This window comes from Caloenas nicobarica, chromosome 6, assembly GCF_036013445.1.
Source record: "Caloenas nicobarica isolate bCalNic1 chromosome 6, bCalNic1.hap1, whole genome shotgun sequence".
In the NCBI taxonomy this organism is placed as follows: Eukaryota; Metazoa; Chordata; class Aves; order Columbiformes; family Columbidae; genus Caloenas; species Caloenas nicobarica.
Window position 1 is genome coordinate 3,400,346 of NC_088250.1, and position 19,498 is coordinate 3,419,843.

General features: G+C 38.9%; 1 protein-coding gene across 6 annotated transcripts in view; it reads left to right on the forward strand.

The window, feature by feature from the left end:
* ANKRD44 (ankyrin repeat domain 44) overlaps positions 1-18,631 on the forward strand; it is a 91,993-nt gene extending 73,362 nt beyond the window's left edge. For 2 of the 6 annotated variants that reach the window (XM_065637361.1, XM_065637362.1), the window contains exons 17-28: positions 81-152; positions 662-863; positions 2,833-2,911; positions 3,969-4,086; positions 5,128-5,344; positions 5,894-5,981; positions 6,860-6,943; positions 8,343-8,488; positions 9,423-9,505; positions 10,670-10,752; positions 11,927-12,018; positions 15,595-18,631. In XM_065637361.1, the coding sequence (XP_065493433.1) occupies positions 81-152; positions 662-863; positions 2,833-2,911; positions 3,969-4,086; positions 5,128-5,344; positions 5,894-5,981; positions 6,860-6,943; positions 8,343-8,488; positions 9,423-9,505; positions 10,670-10,752; positions 11,927-12,018; positions 15,595-15,653 (1,323 nt within the window). In that variant the 3' untranslated portion in view covers positions 15,654-18,631. Of the gene's footprint in view, positions 1-80; positions 153-661; positions 864-2,832; positions 2,912-3,968; positions 4,087-5,127; positions 5,345-5,893; positions 5,982-6,859; positions 6,944-8,342; positions 8,489-9,422; positions 9,506-10,669; positions 10,753-11,926; positions 12,019-12,557 lie in introns of all 6 variants that reach the window. The other 4 variants (XR_010606372.1, XM_065637366.1, XM_065637363.1 and 1 more) reach the window with 4 other exon arrangements.
* Positions 18,632-19,498: the final 867 nt, after the last annotated feature.

Genomic DNA, 19,498 nt, shown 5'->3' on the forward strand with positions numbered 1-19,498 from the left:
AGTTTTATAGTCCATGAGAATTTACCCTGTCTGATGCAAAGATGTTTTCAGACCTTTTTCTTTTTTTCTTTTCCCCCTAGCTTCTGGAAAAAACCAACAATATATTTGAGGAATCTGATTCTGCAGCTATGAAAAGTCCTTTGCATTTAGCTGTAAGTATGAGATGTGTAAACTGTTCGAGCATTATCTCCTGGAATAATTCCTTAATCTCTGTCTTTGAAGCAGGTTTAATCACAGACTTGTTTTGAAAAAGCTGGGAAGGGATGTAGGCCTAGATATAATAAAAACAGGTTCTTACATAAAACATCCCAATTTCACAGTTCAATTGCAGCCATCCTGGAGTGTCTCTGACATTCGTTTCAAACCCTCTCATATATTGGGGTGCCTGTGGTCATCCATCCCCAGGTCTGGCAGTGTTGGCACCAATGTCTCCACACCTGGACCCAGAAAGCTAGCAACCTGCACCAAAACGTGCTTAGTTTCCTGGCTACAGTCTCATTTGGGAAAATCAAGTTGAAGAAAGAGTCATAAGGAATCAAGAAAACTGTGGTATTTCTACTGTATTTAGGAGACTGTGATAATGATGGATTTTATGTTTGACATGAAAGTCTTTGAAAGATGAGAGTTGTGTTCTTTACGTGACTGATTTCCGTATTTCTAGGCCTATAATGGTCATCACCAAGCCTTGGAGGTACTTCTCCAGTCTCTGGTCGATCTGGATATTAAGGACGAGAAGGGCCGCACTGCTCTGGACCTGGCCGCGTTCAAAGGACACGCAGAGTGCGTGGAAGCTCTCATCAGCCAGGGCGCTTCTGTCACCGTAAAAGACAATATCACCAAGAGGACCCCCCTCCACGCCTCGGGTGAGCGTGCGCTTCTGGCATGCTTGTGGCCTCTCCTCTCTTTCTCCTCTTCTCTTTCATTTCCTCCATCATTTCCTCTCTGTTACCACCTACTCTTTAAGATGCACGATGTTTTCCCTCTTAACGGTTCTTCAGCCAAAAAATCAAGGAAAGAGAGAACGCTTGCCTCACTGCTTCTCCTGAGGAAAGATGGTTGAAAATACAGGTATGCTCTCATTGGTGATGAAATTGTCCTGGGGTTCAAAACAGTCAACTTTTTGCAAGGGCAGCACTGCAGAAATTCACCCTCTTTCAGACATAATCCTCCTCCTGAGCTAGCTGGTGAGCTTGCTGTTGCTGCGGGTCTGCTCCATTCCACATGTGTTGAGTGGTAATTAAGCCATGTGCATAATTAACTGGAAAATGTAGAGTTTGCCATTTATTTAAAGGTTATTGTTTAATTTGTACGTGTCAGATAAAACGCAGGGGCGCCAAAGGGAACGTTGCTCCTCTGGCTCTTCATCGAGGGGCTCAGTACAGCAGAGCAGTGACCTCTAATGAGAAGTAAAATTAATACTTCATTGGATAACAACTATTTTCTAGGCCAGACTTAATTGCCTTTCTGATTATGTTTTAATTTTGCTTAGATTAAAATGCATATACCTGTAATATCAGTTTGCTCTTCATGCATGATCATACAAGTGCAACCTGGAAGCATAAGGTCAAACAGATCAATTTTGTGTGCAGTACTGAAGAAAATAAAATAAAACAGTAGATTTAAAATCTTATAAGATTTTAAAAATCTCCCAGGGATACAAGCAAGATGTTCTTTAAATCTGCAGTTAAACAAAATTAGTTAGGTGTGCATTTTTTTAAAAAGGGAAAAAAAAATAGGCAAGAAACAAGAAAGCGCTACCCACAGGAATGAGACACAAAAGAAAACATGTACCTTAAGAAGGGAAAATACTGCACAAACAGGTTGAATATTTGAACTCTTAGTAAAGGAAATATATCACTGTCGTGAATTTGGAGGTTTTAAAATGGGAGACAAGTGCACTTTGGATAAATATCTGTTAAGACAACGCTTAGATCAAGAGCTGTGCAGAGTTCTGCGGAAAGTAGCTCTGGAATAAAGCTTTTTATCTCCAACCATTATGAAAAGCCACTTGCAGTCTGATGATTTTTATTATGCTGTTTTGTAACAGTACACTTTGTTTAGGAGTGTTTTAGCAAAGAACAATGCCACCTATCGAAAACTCAGTGTGCTGCCGCTGTAGTATCCAGCGTTTCTTATTTGCAATGCAACTGTAAGAGGTAAATTGGCACCTTTTGAGAAATCAATCAGAGTTCTTGCCGAATCAATCCCTGGCTTGGCAGTGCGCATTTGCATATGCAAAAGTGAAAACTTGCATGTATTTCACTGCAAGGAAACAAGCAGGCGTGTGTGCCCATCCCCTCAAACGTGTTTGCCTTCATTCCTGCTCGTTACACAAGCCTAACCGCAGAACACCATGGTTAAGGAGACCTGACGCGGGGGCTGGATCACAGGATTCTGCAGAGCTCCCTTCCCTAAAGGCGTCTGTAGCATAACTAAAAATGTCTTTTATTCTTCTGAGTAGAGCAACTAAGTTTATTTTTGGATGAGTGATTTAAATGTGATGATGTCCTCCCGTTTCTCTGCCAGAACGATGTGACATAGGTGGTGTCAAAGGTGGTGTGTAGATACCTCAGTGGTGAAAATCGGGATTTCTGTTTTGCTCGTTGGGGATTTTTGTATGTAAGAGAACTAATTGTCACCTTACTGAGGTCGAGGGGAAAACGAGCTCACCGTTTCATCGGCACGAGTTAAAAGCAAATTGTGGGAATACTCATTTCTTATGTTGTGGAATATTTTCCTTCTTTATAAAGACATTTCTTATCCGTACGCTTTCCAATGGAAAACTATCTGAAATTAAACATTTTAATGAAGCTTTTTTTGTTTTCTTTATAGTCATTAATGGCCACACACCCTGTTTACGGTTGTTGCTGGAAGTTGCAGACAACCCTGACGTGACAGACGCCAAAGGACAGTAAGTTTGCTTCGCGATGGTTTTCTTTCAGCTCTGTGATTCAAATCGTCTCTCAGATTTCTTAAAAAAAAAAAAGCGTTTATTTGAAATACCGTATTTCCCGCACCTCTCCTTCTAGAGTTTGGCAGAGATTACAAAGCGCACATTCAGTTGATCTAAGCCATGTGGAAAGGATTAGTCATTAATCTCAGCCTTTGCTTTGTACTTTAAACAATTTTTCATAGATGCTGAGGCCAGATTCGGTAAAAACTAACAAGGTCCTGAGATGCTTCTATAGAGTCTTTTTCTTTCTAAAACATTTCTGTTTCAGGGTTTAGTTGGTATATAGGGCTGGTTCAGTGAGACAGAATGTTTATCTGAGGTGACAGATGAATCTGAGATGTTCCTACAAAAATTTCACTTCTCTTTAAATGACAGTTATACGGGGAAAATAAATTATAATTTTAAAGTGGAAAATATGAATGGTTTTAAAAACTCATTTGGGGTGTCTGGAACATATCTGACTATACGTATAATTTTAAATGGTATTAGTCTTATCTAGAAATGGAAAGAGAATAGATCCCTTTCAGAAAAAAATAAAAAGGAAGATACTTTTGTCCAAACTTTGGCTTGAATATTTTCCTCATGTCCCTTCATCTCCTTTAGGCAATTGCAGCATTTGCAAAAGAAATGTTTTGGGTGGTTGTCATCTTGGTAACTAGCAGGGACATTCATTCACAACACTTGGGTATTGGAAAGCTCATGTGTCGCTGGAGGCAACAATAATTGTAGGTTATTAAGATTGTCTTGAATGACGTTGCTCTGTAAACTGCTTACAAACGTGTTTGTTTCTGTTTCAGTTGTGGTAGTTGGTTGTTAAACATCTTAATTTCATACAAAAGGTCTTCACTTGGGTGTTGTGTAGATGAGTATGGTGAAAGAACCAGGTTTGTGGATAGGAATGGAGAGAAATGCAAGGCTTCCTGATTTCTGTGTTCCTTTATCTTAGCAGTGGCAAGTTGTATGTCATTTTATAGCTCTGACTGTTGTGTGCTGTTGGTTTTTTGTTTTTTTCTAGAACTCCGCTAATGCTTGCAGTGGCATATGGGCACGTTGATGCTGTTTCTTTATTACTTGAAAAAGAAGCATCTGTAGATGCAGCTGATCTCCTGGGATGCACAGCTTTACATCGAGGGGTGACTTCATTTTTATCATCCTTAATTATTTGTTTTACTGTGGCTACAACTCACCTATGAATACAGGGATATTGAATGTGGGGAATACTGTAAATGACTGGAAACCTGACCAAGCACAGTCACTGTGGTAAAAAGCAGGACAGATCTACTCTAAGTAATGCTCTGCTTTTGACTTTATGTCACATTCACTTTAATTAATTAGATGAAAGACTGATTAGGCCAGTTTTTCTTGGCTCTCGACACTTTGCAATAGCAGTCACTATTCTTAGGACAGAGCACCTTATGAATTCTGAAAACAATTTCTTTAAAAGAACTGCCCAGCAGTTATTCTCATTTTTCTTGGGGAGGATGGTGTAAATAAGTAAGCCGTAGGTTTTGATCTGGAGGCAGTGAAACTCGAGGCAGATCTGATCTTTCCTAGGAGTCCGCTTCTTACCCGATCTGAAGTTGATGCAAGAGATGATACTTATGCAGAACTTGATAACTTCAGTGAGCAGTTCAGCTTAGGAGTCCAACACCTTCTGTAATAAAAGCTATGGCATAAAATTTCTGTTCTGTATTGATAGCAATACATGAACATGACCGAGATACCAGAGCTAACCTATGGATGACGCAGAGGGCACTGATGGCAGCTGGCCAGCTGTTTGAGCTGCTTTTCCTATTTCTGATGATATTCTTGATATTTTTTTCCCCTCAGTTCTTCTCTCACATTTGTACGTGGTTTTGAGAAGCCAGATGCCAGTTCCCTGAACCACACCCCTTGTTCACCTGTTTCCTTAGTCTTAAACTCCTCCTTGGTTTTGTGCCTAACTTAGTGGAGTCTCCTTGCACAGACTAGGAAGCAACGCCTTTGCAAGACAGTACCAAATACATGTTGATGTCTCAGTTAACATACGTACTCACAGGAGCAAAGGAGCTTTCATCTCTGCCTTCTGAATCCCATCCAGGCCCTTTCGTGTTCACAGGCATCAATCATATGCCATATTTCCTGGGCGAGAATCTGTATTATGTCAACCTCTTTCCTCATTTCTTTGTTATCAGATTATGACTGGGCACGAAGAGTGTGTTCAGATGCTGTTAGAGAAAGAAGTATCTATTTTATGTAAAGACGCCAGAGGCAGAACACCTCTGCACTTTGCGGCAGCTCGGGGTCACGCCACTTGGCTGAGCGAATTACTGCAGGTAGCACTTTCCGAGGAAGACTGCGGTCTGAAAGATAATCAAGGTTACACACCGCTGCACTGGGCTTCTTACAACGGTAAGGTTCTACCCGGGGACTTCTGCCAAGTTCAGATGTGGCCTCAGTTTTAGGGCAGCATGATAACAAAGCAGCCTAACACTTTGCGAAGCTCAAAATGAAGCCTGGATCTACCCTGTTTCTGCAAAAATAAGACAGGATCTTACACAATTTTTGCTTTGCTCCAAAAGATGCTTAACTTTTACAGGTATAGCTGCCTGGACACTATTTTAATTGACTTTTTAAATGAACTGTAACTAGGGCTTATTTTTGGAGTAGGTCTTATATTTCAAGCGTCCTCAAAATCCTGAAGAATCATGCTAGGGCTTATTTTTGGGGTAGGTCTTATTCTTGGGGAAACAGGATATCTTGCTTCTGCCATTAAAAAAACCCCAAACCAAACCAAAAACAAAAAAACACCACCTGTTTATTATTTTATCACACAGGAGTTCATATACACATTGTGTTCAACTTTGAATTTAGTGTTAAATTCTAATCTGTATAAGCCTAATATGGATTAAGTGAATTACTTGCTTTGTGCAACGCTGTGAAATTTCTGATCTCTTACAGGTCATGAAAACTGCATTGAGGTACTATTGGAACAAAAACTTTTCCGCACATTCTATGGTAATAGCTTCTCTCCATTGCACTGTGCTGTGTAAGTAGAAATCTCCAGTAACAAATGCTTTAGGATAGGTCCGGAAAAAGTAGCAGTATGAGAAGAGTCGCTTTTGGTTTTATTTCGTGGTGGTTTTTTTTTTTTTTAGATTATTTGTGAATAATTTTAAAGCTGATCATAAAATTGTGCTTATAGTAATACTTCTGCTGAAAAAGGGGCCGAATAAAGTGGGTTTGCATAAATGTAATACATTTAGGCTATTTGATGAGATTCTGACTTGCAATTAAATAGCTGCATTTCTGCTGCCTTTTTAGTTTCTTTTCCCTTGCTTACAACTACAGACCTGTGCCAAATTTAAAATGAAAACATAGGTATGTGTTAGCTATACTAGATGTCCAATACTGTTACTAAACACTGTTCATTTTCATAATGAAATGAGACAGATTGACAATAATCAGCAAGAGTATTAATTGAGTATATCCATCAAGGAAAAGTATTACATGTGTGAGTTGGAAGAGATGTGGGCTTCAGTACCTGAAACGTTAGAATAAAGCTTTTGTAGGTAGCTATCTGTGACTGAGTGCCTTCCAGATCCAGGTGTGTTTGACATTCAGACTAAAGGATTTGAAGGTATTACAGTTTTAATCCTAGGTTTGAGCTGCAGTTACCTTTGTGCATAGTGAACTGCAGGATCAGCTTTGCTTTAGAGCCCGAAATTCCTGGTAGCAGAGGCAGTTTGGTTAAATGGAGAGACGGTGAACAATCAGAAATGTGACTAAAAGCATTAAGGCAACGGTATGTTAGGATAACTTATAAATAACCAATAAAAATATTACTGGGAAGTGAAATAAATGAATATTGGAAAGTGGGGAAAGATGTAGACTTTTTACCTTTTTGAAAGTGTATTTCTTTGGCAGAATCAATGATCATGAAAACTGTGCATCACTGCTCATCGGAGCCATCGATGCCAGCATTGTCAACTGCAAAGATGACAAAGGAAGGTAAGAGTTTCCTAAACAAATGGCACTTCACCTTCATGAATCCATCTAGTATTTTTCATAATTCTTTCTGAACCTCTGGAGCTAATCCTTACCTAGTAGAGCTGAGCTCAGATTTATCGTCCTGACTCTTTCAGACAGCAGTTTACACTGCAACAGAGTTAAATGGTGGCTCACATGAAGCAAGAATACTATGAAGTATTCCATTTCATAGCACATATGAAAAGAAATACAAAAGAAACAGTGTTCTGTTTGTTTAGAACAGCTATGACTATGGGCTGTTTCCCTGAACCTGTTTTCTTTGTGAAATATTTAAACACGTTTATCTTTGCTAAATGATGTGTTACGTACACATAGAAAAGTATTTATCTAAATGCTTGAATGTTATGTTAGCATTTCCCGGGCACGCAACTGAAAACATCTATGCAGCAGAATAATACTGGTACAGCAAGAGATTAATTAAAACAAATTCAAGACCTTCAGTAATGGTGATTAGTTACTCCTGTAAGGGTAAGACCACCTCACCTTTACTGATTAGCAAAAACCAAAGTGACACGGTGAGCTGGGTTGTGCACCGTCTTTCATCTCTGTTAGTCACGCTTCAGACCCCAAGTACCATGGGGAGACAGCGAATGAATTCTAGTGTTTCAGTCTTGTGGAGACTGATAATCTTCCAAGTGGATGGAGTTGGAGTTCCTTCTGCATTTTATAGTAATGCTCTTATTGTAGCTGGTCGCTGCAGTATCTCTGACTACGACTTAAAATATTTTAGTCTTCTTAAGCAACGGATCTGTTACTTTCTGATAGTTCTTCCCATCTTAGGCTTGTTAAAAAAATATCATGGAATTACAGAATAGTTTGGGTTGAAGGGCCCTTCCCAGCCCGCCCAGTGCCCCCCCTGCCATGAGCAGGGACATCTGCACCAGCTCAGGTTGCTCAGAGCCCCGTCCAGCCTGGCCTGGGATGTCTCCAGGGATGGTTCATCCACCACCTCTCTGGCCAACCTGGGCCGGTATTTTACCGTCCTCATTGTAAAATAAAATCAGATGAATAAAAATGAGGGATTGTACTGCTTTTCATATTACACAGTATGCTCCGCTAAAATAAATATGCTGCTAATATGAGATTCTCCACGGTGTCATATCTCCACGCTGTCACATCCACCTTCTGCTTCCCTTTCTTTCAAGTTTCTATTGCATCAGGACAGAGACTGTAGATGTTATTTAACTGATTTCAGATGCTGCTAGTATAACTAGCTCATATAACTTTCCCCTGGTGATAACTTTAAGTTTTGTAGGAAAAAAAAAAAGAAATTAAAATATCTTGCCCCTTCTGGTTCTCGGGAAAAGAGGAATATTGTCGTTGTTTAGCAACAGCTGTGCTGCCGTTGGTGTCCCCGCAGGACGCCCCTCCACGCAGCCGCCTTCGGGGACCACGTGGAGTGTCTGCAGCTGCTGCTGAGCCACAGCGCGCAGGTGAACGCGGCCGACCAGGCGGGCAGGACACCGCTCATGACGGCAGCGCACGGCGGGCACCTCGGGGCTGTGGGTACGTACGGCCTCGGGAAGGCCGAGTGCTACTGCGGTTACTATCCCAAATAGCCAGGCGTTTTTTTCCCGCCCGTGAAAACGAATGAAGACAAATACAGTAAATTGTGTGGATGTCTGTAAGAAGCTACCTTTCTATCTGTAAAAAATTTCTTTTGCTTCTCAGTTGTTGTTTCTCAGCAGTCTTGGTCAACATTTGCAATAACAAACTTGGGTCTTATTTCCTCATAAGAGCACACTGTAAAGAGCACGAGGGGAGTAGCAGTTCTGTTCTCCTGTTCACTTCCTTGATTTTATGGACCAGTGAAACTACATGTGTGAAAAACATTGTGTAACCCTTTTTTCTGCTCTACTATAGGAACTCCTGTTCTTGAAATGGCAGCTCTCAGCAGCTGCTTTTTCCAAGCTAGACGGTATACTATAGACACACAGATTAGGGTCATATTGGCTTAACAGAATTCTCTTTTCTCTGGCTTTAACAGCACAGACTCATTTTTTATATTTTTATATATTATATCTATTATATTAGTTATTATTATTAAATATATATTAATTAGTTGTTAATAATTAAATTTATTATTGATTATATATTATTGATTATATATTTTTATATCCATTTAGCCCTCTCAAAGCAGGATCCACAGTTTTTCTCCAGAGAGGGCGATTCAGGCAGAACGTGCCGATTTGCAAATGGCGAAGTTTTAAAATAAACAAATATATGTTTGAGGCACTCTGAATCAGCTATTAGCTCTGCCTTTGCTTGCTGATTAGTCTGTTCTCATTCCTTATTTTCACTTCATGTTCATGAAGCTTACATCACATAAAGGCTTAATTGATTAGCATGTATGCACACGTATATTGAAACAGTAATTTTTTCCCTCTGTTTTTACATGTTCGTCTGCCCATTGTTCATTGATTTCTATTCTATACTTCAGACTTTTTGGTGAACATTGCCAAGGCTGACCTGACGTTAAAGGATAAGGACTTGAACACATGTTTGCACTTGGCTAGCAGTAAAGTAAGTTGAAGACCTCTGTATGCTTCTCTTCACAGTCTGTATGTATGTGTGCGTTTATGCTCCTGGATGGTTTTCTGCAATGGAAATGCGATGGTCAAAGTTGTGGTGAGGAAGGGAATGTTGTTCCAAACTTTTTCTCAAGTCTGTCTCAAGGTTTAGTAAATTGAGAAACAAGGATGCCTCTTATGACAGCTGAAACATGAGGAAGGAGAACTAAGTAATGGAAAACCCTTTGAGATTTTACCAAATAATCTCACTGTAAAATATCTTAACATAGGTTCAGTGGCAAAGAAAAAAAAAACAAAAAACTTTTTTCTTATTCTTCGATTCCCGTGGAAAGAACCCAGAATTTTCCCTCATGGTCTGCAGCAGTAAAACCAGAGGCATTGATTAGATTGGTGGTGGTGTCTTTTCCCACCTTTTCTTCCTCTTAATACCAATTGCTACTGCTATTTCTGCAAGAAAAAACGTTCATGGGATTCCCTCTCCGGGGCTTTTTCTTTAGCTCCTATTCACAGACGGGATTCCAGGGTGATAGGATTGCTCCAGTTTCTGCAGACACATGAGCCTCGCTGAATTCTCGAGGTCCTTCACCTGCCAGGGCTGTAGGATCAGCATCTGCAACTTGCTGTGCTGGAGCAGTACCACAAATAAGGCCCAGATCTGTATTATTTCAAAGGTTTTGTTGTTAGAGGTCTCATACTGAAGGGGATTTTGTAGTAGCTTATTAATAATATAGAAAGGCATTTAAAGATCCAGAAAGTATAGTATTCGTTTTTGAGATTAAACTGTGTTACTGTGTCGTTCTAATAAATAATCCATAAATAATCCATTGAATACTCTCTCAAGATGAACAGCAGTCTTCTCTGAAAGCTGAGGAGGTGAATGCATATAGAATGAAAGGAGCCTTGAAATGGAGGGTGAATGTCTCAATTTCTAAATGTGCTAAAGCATTCTAGCAATGGTGGTTCATAAACAGCATTTTAAGGCTCCTCCAGTTCACCTACTACACATCCTTATAAACTGAGCAGCATGTATTTCAAATTGAGTTGTTAAATTTCACTTTTATATGTAACATTTCTTTTGCTTCAAACTCCTCAGCGAAGTAACACCACTTGGTTTTTTGTTGGTGTTTTGTTTTGTTTTGTTTTTTCTCAACTACAGGGTCATGAAAAATGTGCCTTGTTAATACTTGACAAGATACAAGAACAGAGCCTTATTAATGCAAAAAATAATGCATTGCAGACGTAAGTATAGCCTGAACCTCTCAAGATCAGTTGACTTACCAGCAGATTGTGATTTATCATTTCAAATTCACATCTCAGATTTTTTCATAGAACAGTTAATTTCTGATTTTTTTTGAGTGCTTGCCCTTGAAAAGACTAGATATGTATTGCATTTTCATTGTTAATTTTGATTCCTTTTATGCCAATTCTGTACATGGCCTGGTGTAAAAATTACATGAGGTCATTTATTTGAAGACTATGTCCAAATGTCTATTAATCATGTGAATGGGTAAGTATACATCTGGCATTTCCTAGCTTTTTGAGCTTCACCTTAAATCTAGATAATTTGTTTAGACTTCAGGTGTTACATTTAATTTTCAGAGGTTTTTTTAGGTGATAGCTTACATGCAACTCCTGTCCATACCATACATTATCAGCAGAGGGAGAACCATCGATATTCTTACTCCAGCTGCAGCAGTTTGACTGGAAAGGGGGAATCCCACAGGAGGAGATTCAGTCACGAGTTCAGGTGGCAGATTGTCTAATGTTTGCAAAAGAATTCATTCCATCTCAGCCCTTTTTCCCCTTTCCGATATGGAGTTGTTTTTCTTGTTCCACTAGCTGTCCCCAAGCAGGGGCACTGGGTGTTGTCCCGCAAAGGGAGCGAACCAGTGGTTATTTTTAATTTCATAGAATTGGAGAATAGTTCGGGTTGGAAGGGACCTTCAAAGGTCATCTAGTCCAACCTCCCTTTTTTCCCAGTTGCTCTGTGGTAACAGAGATTAGCTCTTGAGTATTCAAGGATAAAAAGCCAATACAATAATTTTGAACAGTCTGTAGCAGGCAGAATGAAGGATGGAACAAAAGCCTTTCTTCAGTCTTAGATCCATTTTCCTTTTAAATATCAATTGTGTGCTGCAAACAGTGAGAAAATGAGAGCTTTTAAAGAAAACCTTTAGACTGGAAAGTATTAAGCAATCCGTGTGTAAAGGTAATTGTCTTGCACGTATGTTTTATAGATGTGGAACATGAGGCTTATTTTAAAGGCTGTAATATAATTTAATTTCTACAATATAATTGTAATGATGCAAAAAAGGAAAACATTCTCTTTCAGATGCCAGGTACGCTTGAAGCATTTTTTTTTTAGAAAGTCTGTTTTAAAGTGATCTTGACTGTAGTCGTTATGTTTTTGTAGACCTCTCCATATTGCTGCCCGAAACGGCTTAAAGATGGTGGTTGAAGAGTTGCTGGCCAAAGGGGCATGTGTCCTCGCAGTAGATGAAAATGGTAAGTAAATAAGACACTTTGACAATCTTCAGTAAGACCCAACAGGTAATTTTACAACAGACCAAAGCAATAGACTTATAAGCTGATGATAGGTATCACTGATGCTTTTATCCCTCCAAGAACAATGAGCTGTGTGAGTACCTATTAAAAAAAAAAAATCAAGATACTATTTGTTTTTCTTTAATATAAAAATGTATTCTAAACATCACGGCAGTCCCTTTTACTGTTCATTTTGCATGTACTGTCAACAGCTAGTCTTTTTTAATGCTTGAGTGCAGTGGTAACTTGAATTTCCTAAACATGCAAGTGGCACCGGATAATTCTGACGCCTTGCAGAAGAATTAAGGATTATGCATTCAATCAGCGCATGTTTTAATGGGTAGGAAGAAAACCATCGACATATGTTTGATTGTGTCCTAGTTCATTCTGAGATCAAAGCTTGTGCTTACAAATTGTCTGACTTAATCCGAGATGCAAGTAAATTACTGTTGCCTCATAAAATACACGATTAGTTAATGAATCTGATAATTCTGTTTCAGATCTCAATGAAGTCCTTCCGTAAACGTTGTAAAGCCCATAAGGGCTGTGCTTCTGTAATTAATGTTATCAAAAATGTCTTCCTGAAATAAGCTGGTCTTTCTTAAAATACTGACTTCATGGCATTAATGTAACAATTCGGTACCTCCATCTTCCCATATCTGTAACGTATCAATAATAACACTCACCCATCCTTGCAAGACATTTGAGATCTATGGATTAAACGAATTGAGTGGTGAGTATTTACTATTAACCAAATGCTTCCTAGATATACTTGCATGAATGAATCCCATTGAAGTCACCTGGGCCATAACCTCATTTTAGAGATGGAGACAGGAAAACGAACCAGACTAGTTTCTAACCACAGTTTTTATCACTCAAATTGTACGTACGGATCCAGCTAATGTGAATGTATGTACGGAGTGAAAATCAAGTTTATATTTTATACACAATTTTTCTAGGAACAACTGCATATGCAGTTTAAAAGAGAGAAATGTAAGTGCACTCTTAGTATAAACGCAACTCTGAAGAATATTCATGCTTGGAACTCGGTGGAAGAGGAAGTTCCATTCGCTGCAGTCAGTGCTTAAATGTGGGTAGTTTGGTACAAACCTGTTCCGAGGTTTGTCCACCGAACTGCTCTGCCCTGCAGGCGTTCTCAGCTTTAGCCGTCTTCAAAAGAATTTGCTCTTCATATAAAGGAAGATTTGTTGGGAAGTGCTGGAGTACTACACAGCAACCAGCAAAATGGATAGATAGCAAGTGTCATCAGCATACTGGTTTCCAAGATTTGTATATGGGCAGAGCTGCTTTAGGGGCAGCGCTTGGACAGGAGCCACGTTAAACTGCAGTGAAGACAAGCGTTTAGTAGCTCCCCAGTTCTTTGTTTTACTGATATCTGGGGAATATTCACTTTGTATTGGAAGTGTATGCCATACTTTCTGAATACAGACATTATTCTAACATAATGTAAATTTGGGTAACTAAACACCCATGTAGTCATACCTGATATACATGTACTATGTGCACCAGTCTAATTAATTTATCTCGTAATTTAATTCCTAAATAAACTGCTTTCTGAGTTGAGGAGATACTCAACTGATTAATCTTTAAAATCATTTGCTTACTACTTCAAAATGTTTTTTAAACTAATATCTTTTATGTTCTAACGAAAGTCATTGTTCTCAGAATGAGACTTGTTCATACGCACAGAAACCGAAGCTGGTTTCTGTCCCTGTTGCTGTACTCCCCCTGTTCTGTACCCATCACACTGCCTGTGCCGTAGACCTGTGTTTAGCAAATGCTTTTATTCATATTGTAAAGTCTGTTTGCTGCCTGATTTAAAAAAAAAATACATAGTGCTTGTTGTGGTCACATTGATTTAAATGCTCCATAAAGTGTGTATTGCCCCAGCATGTCTAATTTAAAATAAGTAACATACCCCTGTTGCCTGGCATGATTGTACCGAACATACATCTCCTGCTCCCGACGTCACGTAGAGATGTATCTGAGGAATGCCGGGTGCCTCTGGCGGTTCCCGCAGTACTAACCATTGCCTTGTCTGCGTTTGTGCCCAGGTCATACGCCAGCCCTGGCTTGCGCTCCTAACAAAGACGTGGCTGACTGCCTGGCACTCATTTTGGCTACCATGATGCCTTTTTCTCCTTCCAGTTCAATGACGGCTTTCAACTTCGTTTGTTTTAAAAAAGACAATTTGGGCAGGACGCATCTCTGCGATGGCTCCAGTATGGGTAGCATTAACTCTTACAATAAGCCCTTGAGTAATGATGTAGGAACAGAGGATGGATACAATGAAAATGATTCGGATTCTGAAACATTTTGACCTTTTGGTATTCCAAAACTTTTTTTTTCATTATTATTTCATTTCAGCTTTATTTTTGTCTTTTTAAACAGCTTAAATCCCATGGCTACATTCTTAACTATTATTCTTGACAAGTAGATATTCAAAGATTTGTAGTGTTGAGGAGAATCAAGCCTTTAAATAACAAAAGTTAGAGGGATTTACCAGAACATAATCCCATTAATGTTCTGCAGCTTTTCGGCTTCCTCACTTTTGCTTTAGGCCCAAAGTGCCCCTGTGGAAAGTCTCTACCTCTTACTTTAAGTAGAAAAAGGGAAAATGCCTTTTTTCTTTTTGACAGCACAAATAGACAGGGAACTGTTTGTAAAAAGTTCTTAAATGTTTTATCTGTACCTTTAGCTCATGAACGTATTTCTAGTGTAGCCTTCATCTATTTGAGTATCACCCCTTTCCTCTGTCTGTTTCCTGCTTCCAGGGGCTCTGTTAATTTTTTTTTTTTTTTTTTTTTTTTTTTTACACAAACCAAAGGTGAAATTGTAAATCTTAAAACTGCCTGTGTTACTTTTCTACAGGAAACGAAACCTTTCACATCCTGCATGTCTTAAGCACTTAAGCCTACGGAAGGCACTTTTTACAGTTCTCAGTTGCAGCACACAATTAGAAAAATATAGTGATAAACTCTGTAGGCCAAATTCTCCTTGTCTTACCATATTTTCCCAAAGGCATTGGTGGAAGCACTTGTGTAAAATGAAAATCACTCGGCCCTTATTTTTTTTCAATTCAGCACAAACATGTACAGTTTATTTGCACTACAGCATTATGGTAATTTGATGTTTGTGTCACCTTAGCCATTAACCATTAATCTACTACCAGGAAAAAAACATTGGGGAGGGGAAATATCAGGTGTAGACGAAGGTGTATGTAAAAATTTATCATGACTTGCCAACTTAAATGGATTTTTTTTTTCCTTTTCTATGCTAAAATAACTTATTTTTACTGCAAACAGTATCAAATCTTAAAATACTTTTGCCAGCGTTTGGATTAACAGAGCAAAGGCAAAGCAATGAAAGTGTAACACCAAAAGTTGAAACCCCAAATCCCAGGAACCATAGCAGTGTACCGTGCAGGAGATGGGAAATACGTGCTAAAAAAGCCTGTTGTCACCAGCTTTTAAAGCAATGTCAACTTTGTGAATATGTTTACTCCTTCTGCCAAAGTTTCTAGGTCAAATGGACCACGACCCTCCTCTGCAACAGATGTACAAAAGGAAGAATGAGACTTTGTAAACAAAAACTAAAACTAAACAAAAAGCTATCAACCAGCTGTACCAAGAGGACCAAAATGCTTCAGTAATTAATGGAAGACTTTGCTACTTTTTTTTTTCTTCAAATGTGAGTGACATAATGAAGTAGTTTTTCTAAACCATAAAAATATAAACTTTTGAGGTAATGAATAATCTTGAGCGAACTTTACATTTTATGACGCAGGTTTCAAGTTGACATTTGTAACTGATGATGTGTTGACCACAGTTTGTTTGGTGGTTTGTTTGTTATTTTTCAGACAAAAGAATATGTTCATATACTTTTAATGTAAATGAATTTATATTTATTTGAAATGAAACAAATGCCCAGGAAATATAACCTATGGCTTGTTCTCCTGCTTAGCATTTGTGCATATTATTTGGCATGATGCGAAATGAAATGTGAATCTAGGCAAGGCTGATGGCCGGAGCAGAAAAAGGAAGGGCTGAGGCACCCTGGATTGCCCATTTTCTGGGATGGAACGCGAGGAGAAAGTGTAAAAGCAGAAAGCAAAGCACCTTCCCTCATTTAAGAGCAGAAGGAAGAGATCCAAGCCCTTGCTATAATTGTGCTTTTGAGCCATGTTCCACTGAATTATTAAAAATCTGTTGGCAGATTGCAGTTCTTGAATTAGGAAAAATATTTATGTATTAAGTTTATTTTGCCTTGCTAAAATTAAATAGGATTTCCTTAGCAGTAGGTAAAATTAAATATTGTTTCCTCGAACATTAACAAATCTCCAAAGTTTACAACAAAAAATCATAAGGGATAGTGTCTCTGAAGGTGAACATTTCTTTTCCCTCAGCTCTATATTTTCTGCCGAATGACAGAGCACCTGAACCCCTGGTTTTCTCCTCAGACCTAGCACAGAATAACATTTTAATGATGGATTTTTCTCAACGGTTTTGCTTTTAAAAGTTGAAAAATAGCAATAACCACCTTACTTTAAGCACTGAAAATATGAGGAGAGATCAGTTGCTAAAGTTTTCAGTGGTGTCTGTTTGGAAATGAAAAGAAATCCCAAATCTTGCTTTTTTTTTAAAATGTGGAATGATGATATTGGAAACAAATAAACAAGGCTGCCACCCGTCTGACAGCAGGATCAGCCTTTTAATCTTATTTTAACCGGAGATGTAGGTAGGCCCCTTAGCAGGATTAGTTATAAATCTCAGCCTGAAATTCGGCAAGTTATCCTACATGAAGTTGCTTCATTGGGAGAAAACCAGTCCTCTTTACAAAGAGGATGGTGTATTATTTTAAGCAGCCATTTAAAAAATGTCAGTATTTTTACTTGCTACCATGCAGAGTTACTGAAAATATTTGTGTACATTTGCAATACCTTGTAACTCTGGTAATTGCAACAGCTGCTGCCTCTTAATGATGTTACAGAGCACAGGTGATCACTGAATGACTTTGATCCTTCTAGGAAACAAATCTAAACCTTACTGACTAAACTTTTCTGTAAATGATCTAAGTATGCAATATTCCAGAAATATGATTTGTTAGCATCTTAAGGGCATTGGGAAAGTCATGTTTTGAGTACGGTGTATTTAGGAGGAAAACTGTCACGAGCCAGACACTGGGAAGTGCTCAGTATTGGTCTATCCCACATCTCGCCAGTTACCAGAATGCCATTCTTTGTATGCTAGTACATTAATCTGCAATATAATTTATCACTTGTAGAAACAGATTTGTAATTTACAGCAGGTATTTAAGCATGGGAATAATTCCACTCTTGTAAATAATCACCTCGCCTTTCTGCGGACTTTTTACAAGAGTTAATCGTATGTAGTTGTTGCACTTCACCCTGGATCCTGCGCTTTCCAGTACGTGGACGACTTGTGCGTGTGCACCAAGCAAAGGGTGTTTGGGGAGGGTTCAGCAGGATCGTTTTAACCACAGCAGGACAGGGTCCCAAGTCTCTCTCATAAATACCGAGTTCCAACCTCCGGACTGCCTGAAATTGCTGTGAAATAGCTCAGGGGATTTCTGTTCATCGCTACTAAAAGGGCAGCGTAATGTGTTTGGTACTTTTCAGCAGTAAACAACTGCCAGATTATTGAGTTAGAACAAACACATGAAATGAATTGTTTATCCATTGTACTGTTGAGAAACTTGGTTATGTATCTTGCGGATGATTTTTTTTAAAATTGTGATTTTTATTCTTAGTCATGTAAGAAATATTAGAGTGCCTTTTTATATTTGTGTATTATGGAAATGTTTTGTGAAACTTGTCTTTTTTTTTCATTTGAGTGTTATAAAAGCAATATATTACCAGTAAATTTTAATTTCAGACCTTCTTTGAATGTATAAAGTGTTTCTTCTTTTCATATGTTCTACCTGCATTGAAATGAAAATTAATATGCTAAATTTCTATAGGAATAATGTATAATTTTTGCAGTGCTGAAAATGCTTTCTTATTACACACAAAGTAAACCTTAGGTCAGTGTCATAGGAAAGGGCGTTTTAAACTAGTGACAATCTGAGTGTGTGTATAAAACGTAATTTTATGCATTTCTTATGCAGTGATCTACATATTAAAGCCAATATCTTATGTTTTGTAGGTTTTGTCCTATATTTTATGCTTTAGCATGTGCAATATACCTTTAAAACCATGGTGATACCGATCTGGTGCCAGTGTTATATTTTGCATAACATTTGTAATAAACAATATAAAATATTGTTGGATGGTTTCTGTGGGGTTTTGTCGGTATTGTTTGCTTTTGTAAATTGAAGATTAAGGACTTGGGTAAACGTCACACACGAAATGAGGAAAAAGACTTCAGCAAATGACTTGGAATTCAACCTGAATCTTCTCAAGCACAGTTTGGTAACTTCTTCGACTACTGAATGCTGTATTAATGTAATGAAGAACCCTAACTGTAAACTACTCTTTCAATGCATTCAGATGGTTATTTTTACAAATAAAAATGGTACAAATACTGTTGGAAAACTGAGTAAATTTTGTGTCTTGTAAAGGAGGGGAAAAGGCTTAAGTATTTAGCAGTGAAGATGAAAATGCAACTATATGTATTTCTACTTTGTACTTCCCTCATCTGTAACGACCCCGTGTCTTAGTAAGCTGATGTTAGTGTTGCTTCCTCTGTAGGTTGAAAACAAACATACACCAAAACAAAACCAAAAAACCAACCACAAACAACAGTAACATTTTTTTTGCCAGATATTAAATTTTTTTCTCTTAGTTTTCATTGATGAGCAACACCAGATACGCATTAGGGTGGGGTGGCTCTCCCAGAAACTAAGAACCAGTGAGGAGTTCCTAACGATAATAAAAGATGATAAGTTGCTGGAAGTGTTTAATTAAAGCAAACAAACAAAACCGGTGAGAAAAATTCACTCTGAGCTTCCCAGTTTAAGAAGGACAAGGAATTACTGGAGGGCGTCCAGTGGGGGATCTGCTGTCTTTCTGATGAGGGGAGACTGGGAGAGCTGGGGCTGTTCAGCTGGAGAAGAGAAGCTGAGAGGGATCTGATCGACGTTTATAAATATCTCAGGGTGGGTGTCAGAGGATGGACCAGGCTGGTCAGCGGTGCCCGACAACAGCGTGAGGGGCAGCGGGCACAGACTGAAGCACAGGAGGGTCCGTCTGAACATGAGGAGAAAGTTCTTCACTTTGAGGTGCCAGAGCCTGGGCCAGGCTGCCCAGAGCGGGTGTGGAGTCTCCTCTGGAGACATTCAAACCCGCCTGGCCCGACCTGTGCGATCTGCTCTGGTGACCCTGCGTGAGCAGGGGTTGGACTGCGGGATCTCCAGAGGGCCCTTCAAGCCCAAGCGGTCTGTGATTTTCGGCAAGGTGAAG